Source organism: Aquarana catesbeiana, linkage group LG06 (assembly GCF_042186555.1).
Source record: "Aquarana catesbeiana isolate 2022-GZ linkage group LG06, ASM4218655v1, whole genome shotgun sequence".
NCBI lineage: Eukaryota > Metazoa > Chordata > Amphibia > Anura > Ranidae > Aquarana > Aquarana catesbeiana.
The window spans coordinates 81926096-81945334 of NC_133329.1; the positions used below are offsets into that span (position 1 = coordinate 81926096).

At 42.8% G+C, this 19239-nt stretch overlaps 1 protein-coding gene across 1 annotated transcript in view; it reads left to right on the plus strand.

The window, feature by feature from the left end:
• The window catches only part of COPS3 (COP9 signalosome subunit 3), a 33934-nt gene extending 19405 nt beyond the window's left edge, over positions 1-14529 (plus strand). The window contains exons 8-12 of the mRNA XM_073636311.1: positions 2306-2479; positions 7548-7634; positions 8349-8462; positions 11786-11866; positions 14234-14529. Of these exons, the coding sequence (XP_073492412.1) occupies positions 2306-2479; positions 7548-7634; positions 8349-8462; positions 11786-11866; positions 14234-14287 (510 nt within the window). The 3' untranslated portion in view covers positions 14288-14529. The remainder of the gene's footprint in view (positions 1-2305; positions 2480-7547; positions 7635-8348; positions 8463-11785; positions 11867-14233) is intronic.
• Positions 14530-19239: the final 4710 nt, after the last annotated feature.

Sequence of the window (19239 nt, forward strand, 5' to 3'; positions counted from 1 at the left end):
AGCTGTTACAGGTCGCTTTGCTTTACGGTTCTCCAGGTGCAGGTAATAGTGAGGGCTTGCAGACTGCTCAAATCATTAGTAACCAATTGTATTTCAGTTTTCCGAGGTCACATCAGTTGAGGATTGTGTTAAGATGGCTTGGGTGGCAGCACACTGCTTTTCAAGTTTAGCCAACTCAAATGTTACATTACATAGTGAGCCCTAAGGCTGGGTTCACACTTATGTGATTGCAGACATCGCACATGTGATTCGCATCGCATTGCTGTTCACATTACATGCGATGTCTGTGTGATGCAAATTCAGCCATACAGTTTGGCTGAAATCGCATTTGTACCAAAATGGTACAGGACCCTTTTTTCTTGGCCAGCACTGGAATCAGACCTCGGATTCCACAGTTTGCACTGCGTTCTGCAAACCGATTTGGGGGTGTCATTAACTTTATATTGACACCCGCAATGGTTTGCAGAGAGCCGTGTGAACTGTCTGTGATTCAGATGTGATGCGGGAACCCGCAAAGGAAACCCTGTGGTTCCCGCATTGCACCAGTGTGAACGGAACTTGGTGCGGTTGTTAAAACCAAGCTGGAAAAAAGTTTTTTTGGCAAGAAACATGTCTATTAATGCTGGAAAACATTAACTTTTTTTTTTGTGGAACTTGCACCTTTCTTTTGAAAATAACTCCTCCTACCATAGGTGCTTTATTACAATGCACAATTATACTGGTGAGTGTATGTGTGTATATGTATATATTATATTATAATTTTATAGTAATGGCGATATTGCAGCGGACGTTCTGACACTGTTTGGGAACCAGTGACACTAATGTAGTGTTCAGTGCTGAAAATGTGCACTGTCACTGTACTAATGACTTTGGCTGTGAAGGGGTTAACTGTGTGCCTAGCCAGTGTTTTACTACAGTGTATGCTGCTTTTAATAGGGGAAGAGAGAGACTTTATTTCCTGCTTTGCAAGGACACAATTGCATCCCTTCCCTCCTGTCAGAACATAATCTGCCTTGTTTAAAAAAGGCAGATTGCAGTTCTGTGTGTATTCAAGACAATGGGCAAGGGCCGGAGGACGTTCGGTACCCTGCTTCAGCTGTGTGTAGTCTCAGCAAAAGCGAGCCACCAGAGGTGTGCATGCTTGCACCCCCTCCCCTGAAGTGTTGGATCACGTGTGTATTTATATATTTTTTATATATATATATATATATATATATATATATATATATATATATATATATATATATATATATATATATATATATATATATATATATATATATATATATTTTGTGTGTGTATAAAATGTATGTGTATATATAATGTGTATGTGTGATCCAGCGCACAGGTGCCATCCTGTAGCAATAAAACTGCTATAGGGCAGACCTGAAGCGGTTAATTTTATTTCTGTATTCAACAATGCACTATTGATGCATATGGACACTTATTTTCATTACTTAATTTATTTACTGCATATGTTTATATTTGATTTATTTTGCACCTTTCACCTCCACTTGGTTTATTTACAATTTTCTCTTTAAAGAGATTATTTAATTTAGCGCAACTTTATTTATATCTCTGTTTTTGCAACTCTCCCCTGCCACCCCCAGTCTTCTGCTCTAGCACTCAAAAAAAAATAAAATAATGGGCCATACATGTTACATGTGAACTCTACCTTCTTACAATGCAGTGCTTGCTGTCATGGGGGCATGACGCATGATTGGGATATTACTTCTAGGTACGGAGTCACTTTTAAGTGAAATTCTCTGCATAACTTTCAGTACGACTACATACGGTCTAATGGAATATGTGCTAACCTTTTTCGAGGGGCCTGATTCACATGGGGCGCAACTGTTCTGATATAAAGTCAGGCAGCCCCACTGAAGTCCAGTTGGGACTCGGTGAAAGCAGGGACACAGCCTCTGCTCTGTTTGACATCCATGCGGGTGTACGGCCCCCGAAGGCAGACATTGTGTGTTCAGGGCCATGCACCTGCTCAGATGTCAAATTGGGAGCAGTGGCCGTGTCCCAACCGGCTGCATGGATATGCACATAACGCCTCTACATCCCTGTGCAGGCAAACCTGGGCATACGCTATAGTGTGCTCCGTGTACACAAGGCCTTAATCTTCAAATTCATGTACTTATCTGTGGCAGTTATGAACAACCAGTCTTTGAGATACTATTGGGCCTCCCTAAAGGCATGGCAGTAATACCGACAGGGTTACCATGCACTGCAAAAGCAGTGTGCTTGATAGTCCCTAAGCATGGACATTTTCACTGACATTTTGTTTTTTGTTTTGCAGCCCCTTAGCAATGCCTACCATGAGCTAGCACAGGTCTATTCAAGCAACAACCCTGCAGAGCTGCGGAATCTGGTGAACAAACACGGCGAGACCTTTACCAGAGACAATAACATGGGGCTGGTGAAACAGTGTCTGTCCTCCCTGTACAAAAAGAATATTCAGAGACTTACCAAAGTAAGAGACTGCAACTTTCACCCTAGTCTGTAGCCTTTCTAACCCAGATAATGAGGCTCATATAACACGTGGAGGAAATGTGTTTCCTAAATGTTAGCTTTTATTTTCATATATGGGTTGCAGTTGCAGTGTTTCCACTTTCCTTTTGAACTACGTTTTTTGTATTCTTTAAAAAGACTCGGTACATTTTATATTATAAAAATATAGCAGAATCATGGAATGCATATCAGTAAGGTAGTGATTTTCATTAAATTTTCATTAAAGATAATTTTAGGTGTCCTAGTACAGTGAGACCCCAGTGAGGTACATCTGTGTCGCTATAGTCGGCGGTACTATCACTCCTAGATGTTTTCAATTAACTGGTGAGGGCTGTAGGTTGTTGGGAAAATGTTGCATGTGCGAAGACCTAAAGAGGGGAGGGAAGGGGGTTGGTAGAGAATGGGTCCTGGGCCAAAGTGAATTGGGGTATGGGGACAAAGTGAGGATTGACATGCTAGAGGGGGTTTGGGTAACTAGGGTGGGGGAGTCGTGAAGCTACGAGAGATGGTAAAGTGGGGGGGGGGGGGGGGGGGGTCGTCCCCTTGAGCATGCGGCTAGAGGAAGCGATCTGCACTAGTTATAAGTATAGTGGATTGCAGACTTCTTCCTATAATTTTTCTTTGCAGTCATGTTAAAGGAAAGTAGTCAGTGGCTCCTGTTTGCCAGAAAATGCTACATGCCTGGCTGTCATGCTAACCACTTCCCTTCAGTTCTGGTTATACGAATGCTAATTTTTCTTAAGCTTTTGTGGTCCTTTTTTTGGGATCAGTGACCAGCATTAGCAATCGATGCATTCCTGTCATGTCGTGCAAGGTCTACATTAGGGTGACAGTACTTCTCCGAATTTAAAAGCAGAGCAGCAGCCTTGTAACCCCATCACACTAATGAATATTTTTTTTTTTTAAACTCTTTATTGCCATATGCACAAAGAGAATACAATTTACAGACCTCAAATACATATAACCAAGTATATACTCTTCAGTACAAGTATTCCACGCATATCTCCTCATATCTGCAACAGTAATGAATATTTAATGTACTGTGCAATCATCATAAAATATTCAGACCCTCTTCACATTTTTCAATTTTGTTGTGTTGCAGCCTGATACTACAGTTGCTTAAAAATAAAATTTTTCCCTTAACCACTTAAGGACCAAGCCTCTTTCTGAGATTTGGTGTTTACAAGTTAAAAACAGTTTTTTTTTTGCTAGAAAATGACTTAGAACCCCCAAACATATGTGTGTGTTTTTTTTTTTTCTAACACCCAGAGAATAAAATGGCTGCCGTTGCAATACTTTCTGTCACACTGTATTTGCGCAGCAGTCTTACAAGCGCACTTTTTTTGGAAAAAATACACTTTTTTTAAAATAAAAAAAATAAGACAACAGTAAAGTTAGCCCAATATTTTTTTTATTTAAAGAGGCAAAGAAACACAGCATCCTCAGTTAGATAAAAGGTACAGTGGTATAGGATGAGGTTAATCAACATATCGTGTTATAAACAGAATTTCCAATTACAATTAAGCATAGCATGTCAATCACGTCTATCGATCTTCACAGAAAGGATTATTCCATTGGAGGGACAGAGAAATTGTGGCGTAAACCTCTACACCTGGATCGTTAAATATCTATTTCACCACTATTCAGTGTGTTGCAATAGGTGGTTTCACCAACTTTTTCTAATATTATAAGCTGGTAGTAAGATATAGATCTATAGAAACAGCACAATAAAAATAGGAACAGAGAAAGGAAAAAGGGGTGGGGGGGGAGAAATAGGGGGTAAGGTGATGGTGGGTGGAGAGGAAGGGAGGGTAGTGGGGGGGGGGCTCAAGGGGGCAATGAATGTGTCTCTCTTTCTCTTTCTCTTTCTTCAGTAAAAGCATGAGTGGTTGGTGTATAGCGTCTACCATGGTTATACTGGGGTTGTTCTAATCTGCCATGTCGCTTTCAAAGAGGACTCGTCCCTCATCTGAGAAGGCAAAAATTTTCCAGATTGTCCACGTCTTAGTGTAACGTTCACGTTGATGACGGGCCGTGAGGATAAGACCCTCCATTTTATTGATTTCTTCCACTTTTTTGAACCACAGGCCTATGGATGGAGGTTGTGTGGATTTCCAGCATAAAGGGATGCATGCCTTGGTAGCATCGAGGAGATGTCAAATTAATGTTTTTTTTTTTATACGTTTTTGCTTGGAATGTTGTAGGCGTGGAGCAGGAAGAAGGCTGGGTCGTCTGGGATGGGGCGCTCAGTAAACTTCTGGGCAGTGTGTAGTTTTGCAGGAGTATTGTACCATCTAGTGACAATTTTTTTAAATTGAAGTCTCCTGTATCTTCGTACATATGGAGGATTTATAGGTGAAGTGGAGAATTTTTTGTCTTTGATGTGAGGTAAAGGTACACTACAGATCCTTCTCCCATGTGTTGAGACATTGTAGTTGATAGCCATCTGGTGGCGTAATCAACAATTGGTAGGCGGCCGATGGGGCATGGTGCCCCCCTCTGAACAGTGGTAAGAGTTTGGCAGAAACTGTCTGGGGGGTGTAATGACTTGAGGAAATGGTTAATTTGGAGGGCCCTCCAGTGGTTCAATGGAAACGAACCGTCTGGGTTTATGAGTTCAGATAGGGACTGCCACCTACTATAAGTGTGGAAATGGGATGCTTGGAAGCAATCAAAATTCCTCAAGGAACGAAAGACAGGATCCTGAGACCTCTGGGTGAACATGGGTTTCCAAGTATCGGGTGAAGTGGGGAGTGAACTGACGTAAGAGAGGATAGTAGGAAAAGGGATGAGCAAATCCATGTAGTTATACCCAGCAGAGGGTGGTTTTTCATGGCGTTTGGCAGCGATTGGTGGCACCTAGGTGCTCTGTCTAGTGGTATGATGCACTGGGACTGTTCCAGGCGAGGCCATAATTTAGTAGCCGTATGGCGATTCCAGTCAATGAGTCTGGTCAGATGGGTTGCTTGATGGTATTTTCGTAAGTCTGGCACCGCTAGGCCTCCATACAGTTTGGGTAGTGACAGCTGTCGTTTATGTGACCAAATAAAGTCGGAGAACATTACCCTTACTTGATCGAAGTAATTAGAGGGTATATGGATTGGCAGGGCCTGTAGGAGGTGCAGGAATTTGGGGAGGATGCTCATCTTGAGGATATTGCACCTGCCGAACCATGAGTGTAGGCCCGCGTGCCACATGTTAAGCAGTGCCCAAACTGTTTTCAGCCGTGGTGGGAAGTTCAGTACAAATATTTGGGACAATTTAGGGGCGATGTTTGTTTATTTCAGGGATATGTTCGTCCACTTCAATTTAAATCATGATTTGAAAAGGCGCACACACCTCTCTATAAAAGGCCTCACAGCTGACAATGCATACTGTATCAGAGGTCAAAGGAACTGTCTGTGAAGCTCAGATAGAATTATTGCAAGGCACAGATCTGGGGAAGGCTACAAAAAATGTCTGCTGCACTGAAGGTTCCCAAGAGCACAGTGGCCTCCATAATTCTCAAATGAAAAAAGTTTGCCGTAACCAGGTTCCTTTCAAGAGCTGGGCACCCAGCCATACTGAGCAATTGGGGGAGAAAGCTTCTTGGTAAAAGAGGAAGAGAGGTGACCAAGAACCCGATGGTAACCCTGACTGAGCTCCAGAGATCCTGTGTGAAGTTGAGACAAAGTTCCAGAATGACAAACCATCACTGCAGTCCTCCACCAATCTGGGATTTATGGCAGAATGGGCTAGACAGAAGTCTCCCCTCAGTGCAAAACACAAAAAGGCCTGCTTGGAGTTTGCAAAGAAGCACTCAAAGGACTCTGAATGTGAGGAACAAGATTCTCTGGTATGATACCGAGATTGAACTGTTTTGCCTCAATTCTAAACACGTCTGGAGGAAACCAGGCACCACTCATCACCTGCCCGATACCATCCCAACAGTAAAGTGTGGCAGTGGCAGCATCATGCTGTGGGGGTGTTTTTCAGCAGCTGGGAGGCTAGGGAGAGATGAATGGAGCAAAGTACAAAGATATCCTTGATGAAAACCTGTTCCACAGCGCTCAGGACCTCAGACTGGACCAAAGGTTTGCCTTCCAACATGACCACCATCCTAAGCACATGGTCAAGACAGCCCAGGCGTGGCTTAGGGATAACCCTTAGAGTGACCCAGCCAGAGCCCTGACTTGCGCCCTATTGAACATCTCTGCAGAGACCTGAAATGGCAAAAAGGAATGGTGAGAAAATCCCCCAATCCAGTTGTGCAAAGCTTGTCCTGTCATACCGAAAAAGACTCCAGGCTGTAATTGCTGCCAAAGGTGCTGCAACAAAGTACTGAGTAAAGGGTCTGAATACTAAAGTACATGTAATATTTCAGATAAATTCAGACATTTGGCATTATGGGGTACTGAGTGTAGATTGAGAAAAAAAAATGAATTTAAACAACTTTAGTATCAGGCTGCAACATAACAAAATTGAAAAAAGTGATATGAATACTATACTATATGAATGCACTGTATTCCAGCTTACCACTCCTAAGAGATGGTGTCTGCATTTATTTCCAGGTTTTTGTTCCCTTTTTCACCTGGTGATCCTGCCCATAACACATTTCCTGCCCTAGTGTGACAACGCTCACACATCACACTGTATCTATAGAGGAATATCTATTTTCTTTCTTTTTTTTTTTTTCCATATCGAATAAATATGCTTTTAATTGTATATTAAACAGACCAAAAAGGAAGAAATGAGAAGTCCAAATATACTGGTTATTCAGAGACCTATTTAAATGCAAATTTCTCATTGAACTTGTTCCCACTTTAGGCCTAGGTTCACACTATTGTGTGCGCATTTGGCATGCACGTTGAATGGGCTGCTTTACCCACGAGAAATGATGGGTTTGAAATGTGCGCGTTTTTTATGTACACTGGGCTCCGACACACATGTGAACCTAGGCTTATATTGGTGTAGTGCTGCCTCTGAGCAGCAAAGGGGAGAATATATGAATTGGGCTGCAGTCGTCTAATCTGTGTTGTTCCCTCCTACAGACGTTTCTTACCCTCTCCCTACAAGACATGGCTAGTAGAGTTCAGTTATCAGGTGCTCAGGAGGCTGAAAAATATGTTCTGTATATGGTAAGATATTGTTTTTTTTTTTGTAACATTTGTTATTTTAGGTTCCCCCATTTACCCTGAAAAAACTTAATCCTATCCCTGCATGCAGAGGTTAGAATGGGAGTGGGGTTTCACATTTAATTATGCAACACTAATGAATTTAATTTTATCTTTTTATGCCTGTTTTCCTGTGTCTGGGCTCACAGAGCCTAATGAAAAAATGTATCGGTGCTTTTAGTGACTATTTGGTTTGTTCAGCTGTGAACTTAATGTGGCATTCCAGCTTAAAACTAACTAGCCTTAATAAAGTCCCTTCCCCCTTCCTAATACCTGTGCTGACTAACCTATGTAAGAAGGATTTATATACATATTTCCTGCACACTCCAGTCCTTGTCACGTGATCCCCTTTGTTGGCTAGCAGTGGAGAAGAGGGAGTGCTCGACAATAGCTGGTAGAGCCTGGAGTGGTGACATCACCCATGGGTTCCTATGGCCCATCCATTTTTGTCGCTCCGTGCAGCTGCTGCTGGCTGACACAAGGGAGACAAATCACATGACCAGAGCAGGCTAAAAATGGATAATTATATACATCCTTTTTTTACACAGGTTAGGCAGAGGAAGGGAGCATTTTTAAGGATAGTTATGTTTAAGCTAGAATTCCACTTTAAGTGTCGGAGTTCAAAGAATGATGACATCTGTTGTTTTTTGTCGATTTTAAAGTGTCTTCCTGTTTCAGATAGAAGATGGAGAAATCTTTGCAAGTATTAATCAGAAGGATGGCATGGTGTGCTTTCATGATAATCCAGAGAAATACAACAATCCAGCTATGCTTCATAATATTGATCAGGAGGTAAGCAGGGTCTACCATAGACAGTGGAGTGCAAGAAAGACCTCGGGGGTCTTGAGATCCTTGCTGTCTCTTTTTAACCATTTACCCACTGGGCACTTAAACCCCCTTTCGGTGCTCTCACATTTTGAATGACACTTACACGCAATACCTTTACCTATATGAAATTTTTTGTCCCTTTTTTCACACAAATGGAGCTTTCTTTTGGTGGTATTTAATCACCTCTGGGTTTTTTAATTTCTGCGAAAAAAGACCAAAAATTCTGTTAAAAAAATGCATTTTTCTTTGTTTCTGTTTTAAAATTTTGCAAATTAGTAATTATTTCTTCATAAATTTTGGCCAAAATTTATGCTGCTACATATCGTTAGTATAAATAACCCAAATTGGTGTATATTATTTGGTCTTTGTGAAAGTTAGAGTCCACAAGCTATGGTAAGTACTGACGGGCGATCTCATTTCTTGAGACCCTAACAAGCCAGGAAAGTACAAATACCCCCCATATGACCCCATTTTGGAAAGTAGACATTCAAAGGTATTTAAGAGGCATGATGAGTTGTTTTTTTGTTTTGTTTTTTTTTTTAAGTTGTAAATTTTTTCCCACAATTCTTTGCAATATCCAGTTTTTTTTTTTTCCTTTATTTCACAAAATTGTTATATTAGCATGTTATTTCTCACACACAGCATATGCATAGCACAAATTACACAGCAAAACACATTCTACTACTCCTGAGTATGGCGATACCACATGTGTGAGATTTTTACACCGCATGGCCACATACAGAAGACCAACATGCAGGGAGCACCATCAGGCGTTCTAGGAGCATAAATTACATATATAAATTCTTCACTACCTCTTGCACTTTTTTGAAGGCTCTGGAGTACCAGGACAATGGAAACGCCCCAAAAATTATCCCATTTTGGAAAGAAAACACCCTAACGTATAATCTAAGGCATAATAAGTCTTTTGAACATGTCATTATATTTTTTTCTACAAGTTTTTGGAAAATGTGGAAAAAAATAAACACTTTTTTTTTTTTTTTTTTTTTATACAAAGTTGTCCATTTTATACAATATTTCTAACACATAGCATGTACATACCAAAAATTGCACCCCAAAATAGATTCTCCTACTCCTAAGTACGGTGATACCACATGTGGGAGACTTTTCCACAGCCTGGCCACATAGAGAGGCCCAACATGCAGCGAGCATCGTCAGGTGTTCTAGGGGCATACATTTCAGATCTAATTTTACTACCCATTACACTTTTGTGAGACACTGAAGTGGCATGGATGAGAACTGAACTGATGTGGCATGTCTGGGGATGGGTGAGCTATGGATGGGATGACTGAGTATGGCTGAGCATGGATGGATGAGTATTGTTGAGCATGGATGGATGAGGCTGGAATGGTCAGAGCAGCGCTGCGGGCACTACAGATCCAGCCCACATCGCTGCTGCACCTGATCTCTCCCCTCACACTGTACCGATGAGGGGAGAGAGGAACCGGACATGACACCGGTTTGTTTACAAGTGATCGCTCCGTCATTTGACAGAGCGATCACGTGGTAAACGGCCACTGTCAGAGGCCATTTACCGTGATGCCCCGGGTCCTCTAGACCCGGCGGTTACAGATACTCTCGTGTGTACGCCCCAGGGGGAGCACGTGTCTGGGAGGACGTCAATTGTACGCCCTCCCAGAGGTTTTGAGCCACGCTATAGCCGTCATTCTGCTATGGCGTGGTCGTTAAGTAGTTAAAGCAGAGCCTGTTGTCATGCATTTCATTTCGTGTATGCACCATACAAATTTAGTAATTTGCTGGGGTAAAAAGGTTTCTCCTTGAGATCTTGGAAAGGTTTTTCTTTTCCCAAACAGATGCCTATAGTGTTCGGCACATGCGCAGGATGAAGCCCATGACGTGCTTTGTGAGGTAATGAGGCACCACACACTAGCACAACAGGTGGATAGGAATGTGATTAGCCTCAGCCTTGAACTCCTAATCCATTCCTGTTATGCATTTTGTCCCCCGGCCACCAGTGCTTAATCAGATGTCTTGCATTTCATCTTGTTCATGCGCAGTATTAAGGACTTTTTTTAAAATCGCGGTGCGGGAACAGGGACCCAGGCATCACAAGCAGGAACAAAATAGGTAAGTATGAAAGTGACAGAATAAGTGTGTGTGAGGTTTTTCTCCCTTACTCCAGTATACAGGTTTATAGAGGTGTGTAGTGGGGGGGGTCCTCTTTAACCACCTCAATATTAGACGTTTTCACTCCTTCCTACCCAGCTTTATTTTAGTGGTATTTAATCACCACTGGGTTTTTTTTATTTTTTGCGCTACAAATGGAAAAAAGCCTCAAAATTTTGAAAACAAAATGCGTTTGTTTACATTTTGCAATTGCTCTTCATAAATTTTGACAAATTTATACTGATATATTTCTTTTGTAAAAATAACCAACCCAAATCAGTGTATATTATTTTGTCTGTGTGAAAGTTGGAGTCCACAAGCTATGGTACCAACCATTGAAAATTGATCACACCCAATGTACTGACTGCCTATCTCATTTCTTGAGGCCCCAACATGTCATGACAGTACAAATCCCCCCCCCCTTTTTGGAAAGTAGACAGTCCAAGGTATTTAGTGAGGCATGACAAGTTTCTTGAAGTTGTAATTTTTTCTCACAATTCTTGGAGTTCCTCCCACGTTCCGGCTGCAAAACTGGATAGGAGGGCCACATGGCAAGGCCTGGTAAGCTGGATTCGGCCCGCGAACCTTGTTTGACATATGTGGGTTAGAGTAGAACTGCCTGGAATAATTTTCTTACAATCCCCCACACCACCGAAATTAGAGGTGGGGATGTTATGTTCTATAAACCACTGTGTCATTGGACAATGCTACCAATTATAACATGTTTTAGCCACTAGTGGTTGGAGGAAAGAGAACAGTTCTGTTATTGAGGGGGGAGCAGAAGGGGAACCTTTGCTCATGGGGTAGGCATCATTACACTGCTTGAAGTGTTGATAAGTGTTCTCACTATGCTGGATGTAAGATGCGACAGTTGTATGAATCACAAGAAAAGCTGAACAGAATTAATAATCTTTTGGCAGATTAAACCAGTTCTGTATTTCATCAGTGTTTACCTGTTTGGCTAAATTCCAAATTAAATGATTTGCCCAAACTGCTAGAGGTGTAGCTGTGTGGATTCACTTGTGGCTTACACACAAGCACTCAATTTATGGAACTTTGAACCCGCTTTACCCATCTGTACCCTATATATAGTACATTGAAGTCATGCAGAAATGTCTTTGTTTGGTTTATTCTCTCACCAGATGCTTCGATGTATAGACCTTGATGACCGGTTAAAGGCAATGGATCAGGAGATCACCATGAACCCACAGTTTGTTCAGAAGGTAAGATAATCCGTATACATTGTTCACCTGCAAGTGTTTTTCTCTATCCACATCATTTAAAATAAAATCGCTGTACTTGAAGGGCATTGACATCCACGTCAACCCACCCCATTGCTGCCATCTCATGGGTTCCGGGTCTTTTCCCTTTTATTGGTATTGGTTGGTCATCGGGGGATATACTTTTTTTTTTTTTTTTTTTTTTTGCAGAGAGATTGCTAGCATTTTTTCTTGGTAAAAAGCCTCCTTTTTGTAGATCCCGAGTTCTGCTGGGCACCACCATCTTGGGTGTGATATCAGCAGACTTGGCTGTCACTATAGTATTCCACATTGCTCCTCCCCAACATTTGTTGGGTTAGTTGTGTTTTACCGTGTTTCCCTGAAAATAAGACCTACTGTTATTTTCCAGGAGGGCTGCAATATAAGCCCTACACCAAAAATAAACTTAGTTTAAAATGCTTGTAAAATCCTATAATCCACTATTACAGTAGTATAATAATGTACAATGTGTGTTTCTGTAATATAATTGTGCCAAATACCTTTTGGTACAGCAGCGCTCGGCTGACCTACCTCTGCTCTTTTCCTCTTCTCCCAGCTGTCAGTGGGGGATCTCTGACCCCTCCGCAGCGCTCGGAGCAGGGAAAAGCTCCGGCGGGCCACAGAAGTGCCTAGCGGCACTGTAACAAAGGTATTTGACACAATTATATTACAGAAACGCACACATTGTATATTCTACTGTAATAGATTGGCTTATAGGATTTTGCAAGCATTTTAAACTGGGGTTTATTTTCGAGGTAGCACCAAACTATTCCTCTCTCCTCGTGTTTGTCTGCCCGCTCCTGTAGCTCTGTCCTAAACAATGAAATAAAAAAATGTAATGATGTAAAGTAGGGTGGTGCTGGGTTAGGGGTTTGCACATCATTGCAATTCGGTAAGATTATTTAATTTATGGAAAAGAAAAACATGGCAAGTAAGCATTTGAAATGGATTTTTTTGTGTTTTTTTTTTTTTTTTTTTTTTTTTTTTTTTCTCGACAGGGTCTCTTTAAAGCTGAACTAAAAGTTTTAAAGTGATGTTAAAGTCGGTAAAAAAAAAAAAAAATTACTTACCTGCTCTGTGCAGCAGTTCTTCTTGGGTCCTTTATGGAGCTTCTGTCCTTTCCTCCTGCCAAGTGCCCTCACAGTGAGACATTTGCATTGGGGGCACCCAAGCAGGCTCGCTCCTGAGCTGTGGCTCTGCGTGTCTATTCGCACACAGCCGTGGTTCGGCCCTGCCCCTCTCTCTCCTGATTGGCTCAATGGCTCCCACTGCTGTCTCTGCTAATAAAGAGGCAGAGTCCCGCAGAGCCAAGGCACTTGTGAGCATCGCTGGATCGAGATGGGGCTCAGGTAAGTATTAGGATAAAGTACATGAAGGTAAAAAAACCTTGAGCCCTTAGAGCCACTTTAATTACTCATCTTTCCAATGGTCCCTCTCCGGTGCTGGCATCTTCTTCTGTGTGCCAGTTTTGGCCCATCTTCATTGGCAGGTGAAGGAGCTAGTCATCCTGGCACACAGAGATCAGGCTGGCCACTCTAAGCAGATGTAGGGGTGGGTGGAGACACTGTACTTGCTGTGTTGAGGGCTGTAGTCTGAATAGACCAGCTCCCTGCTAATCTAGTTCTAAGCTCCCTTCCTGACACAAATCAGCTCATGTTGTCTCATGTGTCAGAACTTGTCAGAAGTGACTCATGCTGATAACAGAGGAACAAAGCACCAGAGAGAAACGCCCTTAGAGCTTTGGAGAGAGAAGTAAACTACAGATGTGTGCTTAGTTCAACTTTCATTAATGGAGTTTACATTCACTGTAGTGATTGTAAAGTCTTTTGTTTGTTGTTTTTAATAATAAAAAAAATGTTGTACCTCTGTGTAGTGAATTTGCACAGACCAGCCCGGATCCTCCTCTGGTCCCTCCTCGTTGCTCCTGGCCCCCCTACCTCCTGTTGAGTGCCCCCACAGCAAGCAGCTTGCTATGGGGGCGCCTGAGCCGAGCCACAGCTCCCTGTGTCCATTCAGGCACGGAGTCCCGGCCCTGCCCCCTTTCTCTCTTCATTGGCTGAATGACTTTGACAGCAGTGGGAGCCAATGGCGCCGCTGTCTCGGGGGGGGGGGGGGGGGGGTGTCCCGGGCAGCCGAGACACTACTGCAATATCGCTGGATCTAGGGGGGGTTCAGGTAAGAATTAGGGGGGCTGTTGCACACAGAAAGCTTTTTTATCTGACTTTTCCACCACTTTAAGTTTTTTGCTTTAAAGAAATGATACCTAAACAATGATACTTAATTTATGTCCTCTGGACGTGTATGTAATATGAAACGGCTTGTGTGTTGCAGAGTATGGGCTCACAAGAAGACGACTCAGGAAGCAAGCCATCCAGTTATTCTTGAAGGGAAGTACTTGCTGCACCTCCCAAACTCCAGAATGTGGATTGTCAGCAATGCAAAACTTTTCTCAATTCAGCCTAAAATTCGTCTTCACAAAGCAATTGGGAGAAACTCCATTTCTGCCTGGACATTGAAATATACCTGGAAACCCAATATTTATGAAGTTTCTCTGTCCTGTATGCGTTACCAGTTATACTCTGAGGAACGGAATACAACCTATACAAATAAAGTCTGTTGTGAATTTGTCTGTGGAAAGACCCTAATTTTATATTTGAAGCACTTACCTGCCTACTGTTGTAAAGCAGCCGCTGTACTATTAGAGGGGCTATCAGAATAGAAACTAGGAACTGCCATTGTAAGTATTTATAATGGAGGGGGGATTACATTCTTATCATGTATCCCTTGTTTTTGGCTAGGGTACCCATAAAGGGCACCCTTCCCTTGCTCCCCTGGTAGTCAGTGTTCTCTTCTCTCCAGCGTTCTGGGTCCATTGTGTCCTGCATTTCATGTAATGGCACCAAAAGAGAAGAAGCTTCGGAGGACCAGTTGCAGTGGGGAGATCAGCAGAGCTCCAGCCTGGCAGCTGGCCCAGCATTGTATCAGGATAAGGAGACTGCTCTGGATAAACAAATCAGAGCAACGATTGGTGACAGTGGAGTTCTGCTGGATAGCACCGCGAGAGCCGCACTTTGATCTGCAGCTGCATGGTCACTTTGACAGCCCAGTCGTCCTTGGCATTCATTTATGAGCAAAAGCTGCTGTAGCAATTCTGCATTCTGCAGCAGTTGTGATCAGCGCATCGCAGGTATATAGCACAGGGTCCTGAAGACCAGTCCTCTACTCCCAGGTCCATGTGCAGTCTCTGTACTGTCTGGTCCATATATTATAATCGTACGGAGACTGTCCCATCTGATTGGGACAGTCTCTTAACAATAATTGTAATTATTATTTAGGATTGCTATAGTGCCAAAAGTTTACACAGGGCTGTACAATATAAAAGGGAGACGATGGTTACAATACAACAGGGTTAGGAGGGCCCTGCTCAGAAGAGCTTGCAATCTTTTAGGGTGGGGCAAGTGGTACAAAAGGTTGTAACTGTGGGAAATGAGCTGATGGAAGTGGTAAAAGATTAGTTTGAGGCGTGATAGGCTTCCCCAAAGAGATGAGTTTTCAGGGATCGCCTGAAGGCAGACAGAGTAGGAGATAGCCAAACAGGTTGAGGTAAAGCGTTCCAGAGGATGGGAGAGGCTCTGGAAAAGTCCTGGAGCTGAGGAGACAACAAGGGAGCTTGAGAGCAGGTGGTCTTAAGAGGAGAGGATGGTTTGGGTGGTATTTGGAGACCAGATTGGTGATGTAGCTCGGGGCAGAGAAGTGAATGGCTTTGTATGTAGTTAGTCATTTTAATTTAATTTTCTGGGTGATCGGGAGCCACTGTAGGGATTGGTGAAGAGGGGTGGCAGATACTGAGCTATTGGTAAGGTAGATGAGTCTGGCAGCAGCATTCGTGATCGACTGAAGAGGGGATAGCCTATGGAGAGGTAGGCCAATGAGAAGGGAGTTGCAATAGTCAAGGTGAGAGTTAAGGGAGTGAATGAGTAGTTTGGTGGTTTCATTTGTTAAAATGGGGCACATTTTAGAGATGTTACAGGGGTAAAGTCTACAAGCTTTTGACAATGACTGAATTTGGGGCTGAAAGAACAGGTCAGAGTCTAGGAATACACCTAGGACCCTGGAATGAGGGGAGGGATGATGGTTGCATTATTGATTTTTGATGGAAAAGTCATGGAGGGGAGCGCAGGGGGCTGTAGGAAATATCAGCTTGGTTTTAGAGAGATCTAGTTTAAGTGGTGCGACATCCATGCTGATATGTCAGTTATTAGGTTAGTAATGCAAGAGGAGACTGAAGGAGTGAGGTGAGGAGTAGACAGATTTGGGTGTCATAGGTGTATATATGGTATTGGAAGCTGTGGGCGGTTATTAAGGGACCAAGGAAGGAGGTGTAGAAAGAGAAGAGAAAGGGGTCCAAGAACAAAGCCTTGGGGGACCCCCACAGAAAGGGGCAATGGAGAGGTGGGGACAGTTGAAGGTAACACAGCCTAGGTTCACACTGTAGCGATGCGGTAACCAGCGCAATTCCAGCGCCTTCTCCCACAGGCAGTTCACACTGCCCTCTGTGAACTGCTGTCAATATTGTATTGACACCCCAGATCAGCTCACAGTGTGAACTGTGGATTCAGACAGGAATCTGATCGCATGGGTGAGAACACCCATGCAATCCGATTCCAGTGCGGGGAAAAAAAAAGTCCCTGCACCTTTTGTGTGCGAAACCATTGCGAGTTCAGACATACAAACTGTATGGCTGAACTCTCATTGCACAGAAATCACGTGATCGGCCCCGTAGTGCGAGTGCAAATTACATGCGATGTCTGTGTTTTTGCATATGTGTGAACCCTGGCTGAAGGCGTGTTGTGATAGGTAGGAAGAGAACCAGGATAGAGCTGAATCTTGGAGGCCAAGGAAACTGAGTTTGAGAAGATGTTGCGTGGTCAACAGTATCAAAGGCCACAGAGAGGTCTAGTAGTAAGAGTATGGAGTAGTGGCCATTAGTTTTAGCAGTTGGTAAATTGTTAGTGAGTTTTAGTATGTCTATTTCTGTGGAGTGCTGCAAGCGAAAGCAAGACTGTAAGGGGTCAAGAAGGTTTTTTCCCTGAGGTAGGAGCTGAGACGGTTGTAGACTAAGCGTTCTAGAAGTTTACTTCTGAATGGCAGCAATGAGATGGGTCTTGGGTTGTTCAGGTTAGCGGGGTCCAGTGAGGGCTTTTTACATATGGGAGTGATCTGCGCATGTTTAGAGGGGAGGTGAAGGTGCCACTAGAGAGGGGGGATTGAAGATGTGAGTAAGGGAGCATAGGATAAAATAAGAGGGTGACCGTAGTAGTTGTGAGGGAAAAGGATCCAGGGGACAATTGGTTAGGTGGGGCATCTGAGAAGTTTTGTAACCTCTTCAGTAGTAGCCAGTTCAAAAGAGGAGAGTGTTGACTGTGATGTTCGGCAAGGTATGTTGAGTGGAAAATGTACACTCAGGAGAAGTGTCCTCATCTATTGCATTGATCTGGTCTTTGAAGTAATTGGCAATTTCTTTGGCAGTGAGTGAGTTGGTAGAGGGGGTGGGGGATGAAGCAGAGGGGTAAAGGTTGAGAAGAGCTGATGGGGATTGGATGACGAGGTATACTATGAGAGGCAAAGTAGGTTTGTTTGGCAGAATTGAGACAGGAATTGTATTTTCAGAGGACAGATTTATATAGGGTAATGTCCTGCAGGCATTTGGTTTTACGCCATAGTTGTTCAAGAGCACGGCAATGTCTCTTGAGATTTCTAGTGTTGTCCGTTTGCCAGAGTTGTATTTGGCAGGGCCTGACTCTTCATGTAGTTAGAGGAGCATGAGCTGTTTTAGACAGAGGTGGCCAGGTCAGGACAGGGTAGAGATTATGTCATAGAGGTGGTCAGTAGTAGAATAGAGACGAGAAGGGTTAAAATGGCAATGGTTCCTACAAGTAATAGTTTGCTGCTTGGAGGGATGGGTGGTTGGAGGCAAGGATATACTGAAACTGCTGAGGTTGTGATCAGAGAGAGGAAAGGGGGTGTTGGTGAGGTTGCCAATAGTGCAGAGATGGGAGAATACAAGGCCGAGGGTATTACCATTGGAGTGAGTGGAAGTGTGTGTCCATTGGGTTAGGTCAAAATTAGGGCTGCAACTAACGATTATTTTAATAATTGATTAGTTGGCCGATTTATTGTTTTGATCGGATAATAACCTTAAAAAAAAGTGTGGTGTATAATTTAATATGTAAAGTTTAAAAAAAAAAGTATTCTTAAAAATCTCTATGCAGTGGTAAATATAAATAACCAACTATATGTTTAGGGAGAAAATTCTCTAATCTACTCTGAGAATAACAGACAGAAGAGATATACTGTATATACTATTGGAGGTTGAATCTGGTAAATATCAGACTAGGAGATCACATTTTTTATTTGGACCCCATTCACACCGGGGTGCATGTAATGATCCCTGCCCCCTGTAATGTTCCTTGCCTCCTTGTAATGTGCCCTGTTCCAATGTGCCCTGCCTGCATGTAATATGCCCTGCTCCCACGTAATGTGGCTTGCCTCCATGTAAAAGATTACTTTAAATGTAATTGTAATTGTAATGCCTTCTATTACCTCCAGTCTATCAGCCTTCACCTTCTCTGGGTTCAGATGCTGATCTTCCCTGTACAGTCTTTAAAGTATTTTTTTTTTTTTTATTTTAAACAACAAACATGTTATACTTACCTGCTCTGTGTAATGGTTTTGCACAGAGCAGCCCAGATTCTTCTCTTCTGGGGTTCCTCACTGATGCTTTTGGCTCCTCCCTGCCTTCAGAGTGCCCCAATAGCAAGCTACAAATTATAGTATAGTGTGCCCCTATAACAAGGTAAAAAACTTCTGCTTTTACACCCACTTACTTCCTGCCCAGGACTACATGTTCCATGAGGCATTGCTCCTCACACATTCACATTCACAAGTTCTCAGGCACTTACTGACATGTATGGACTGTGTACTGAGTTGTATGTGTGCTGCACTGTATTTCCTGATGTGCAAAAACAAATATTGCATTCTGTATGCAGGCCAACTAATCGTCTGGCCGATTAATCGATTATGAAAATAGTTGTCAACTATTTTCATAATCGATTAGTTGTCGATTAATCGATTAGTTTCAGCCCAATCAAAATATGAGGTCAAGTTGAGCTGTAGCTGAACTGTTAACATTAACAGGGATGTTGAAGTCGCCAAGAATGATAGTGGGTATTTCAGAGGAGAGAAAGTAGGGTAGCCAGGCAGCAAAGTCATCAAAAAAGCGTGATACTGGTCAAGCCAGGAGGGCGATAAATTGCTGCAATCCTCAGAGAAATGGG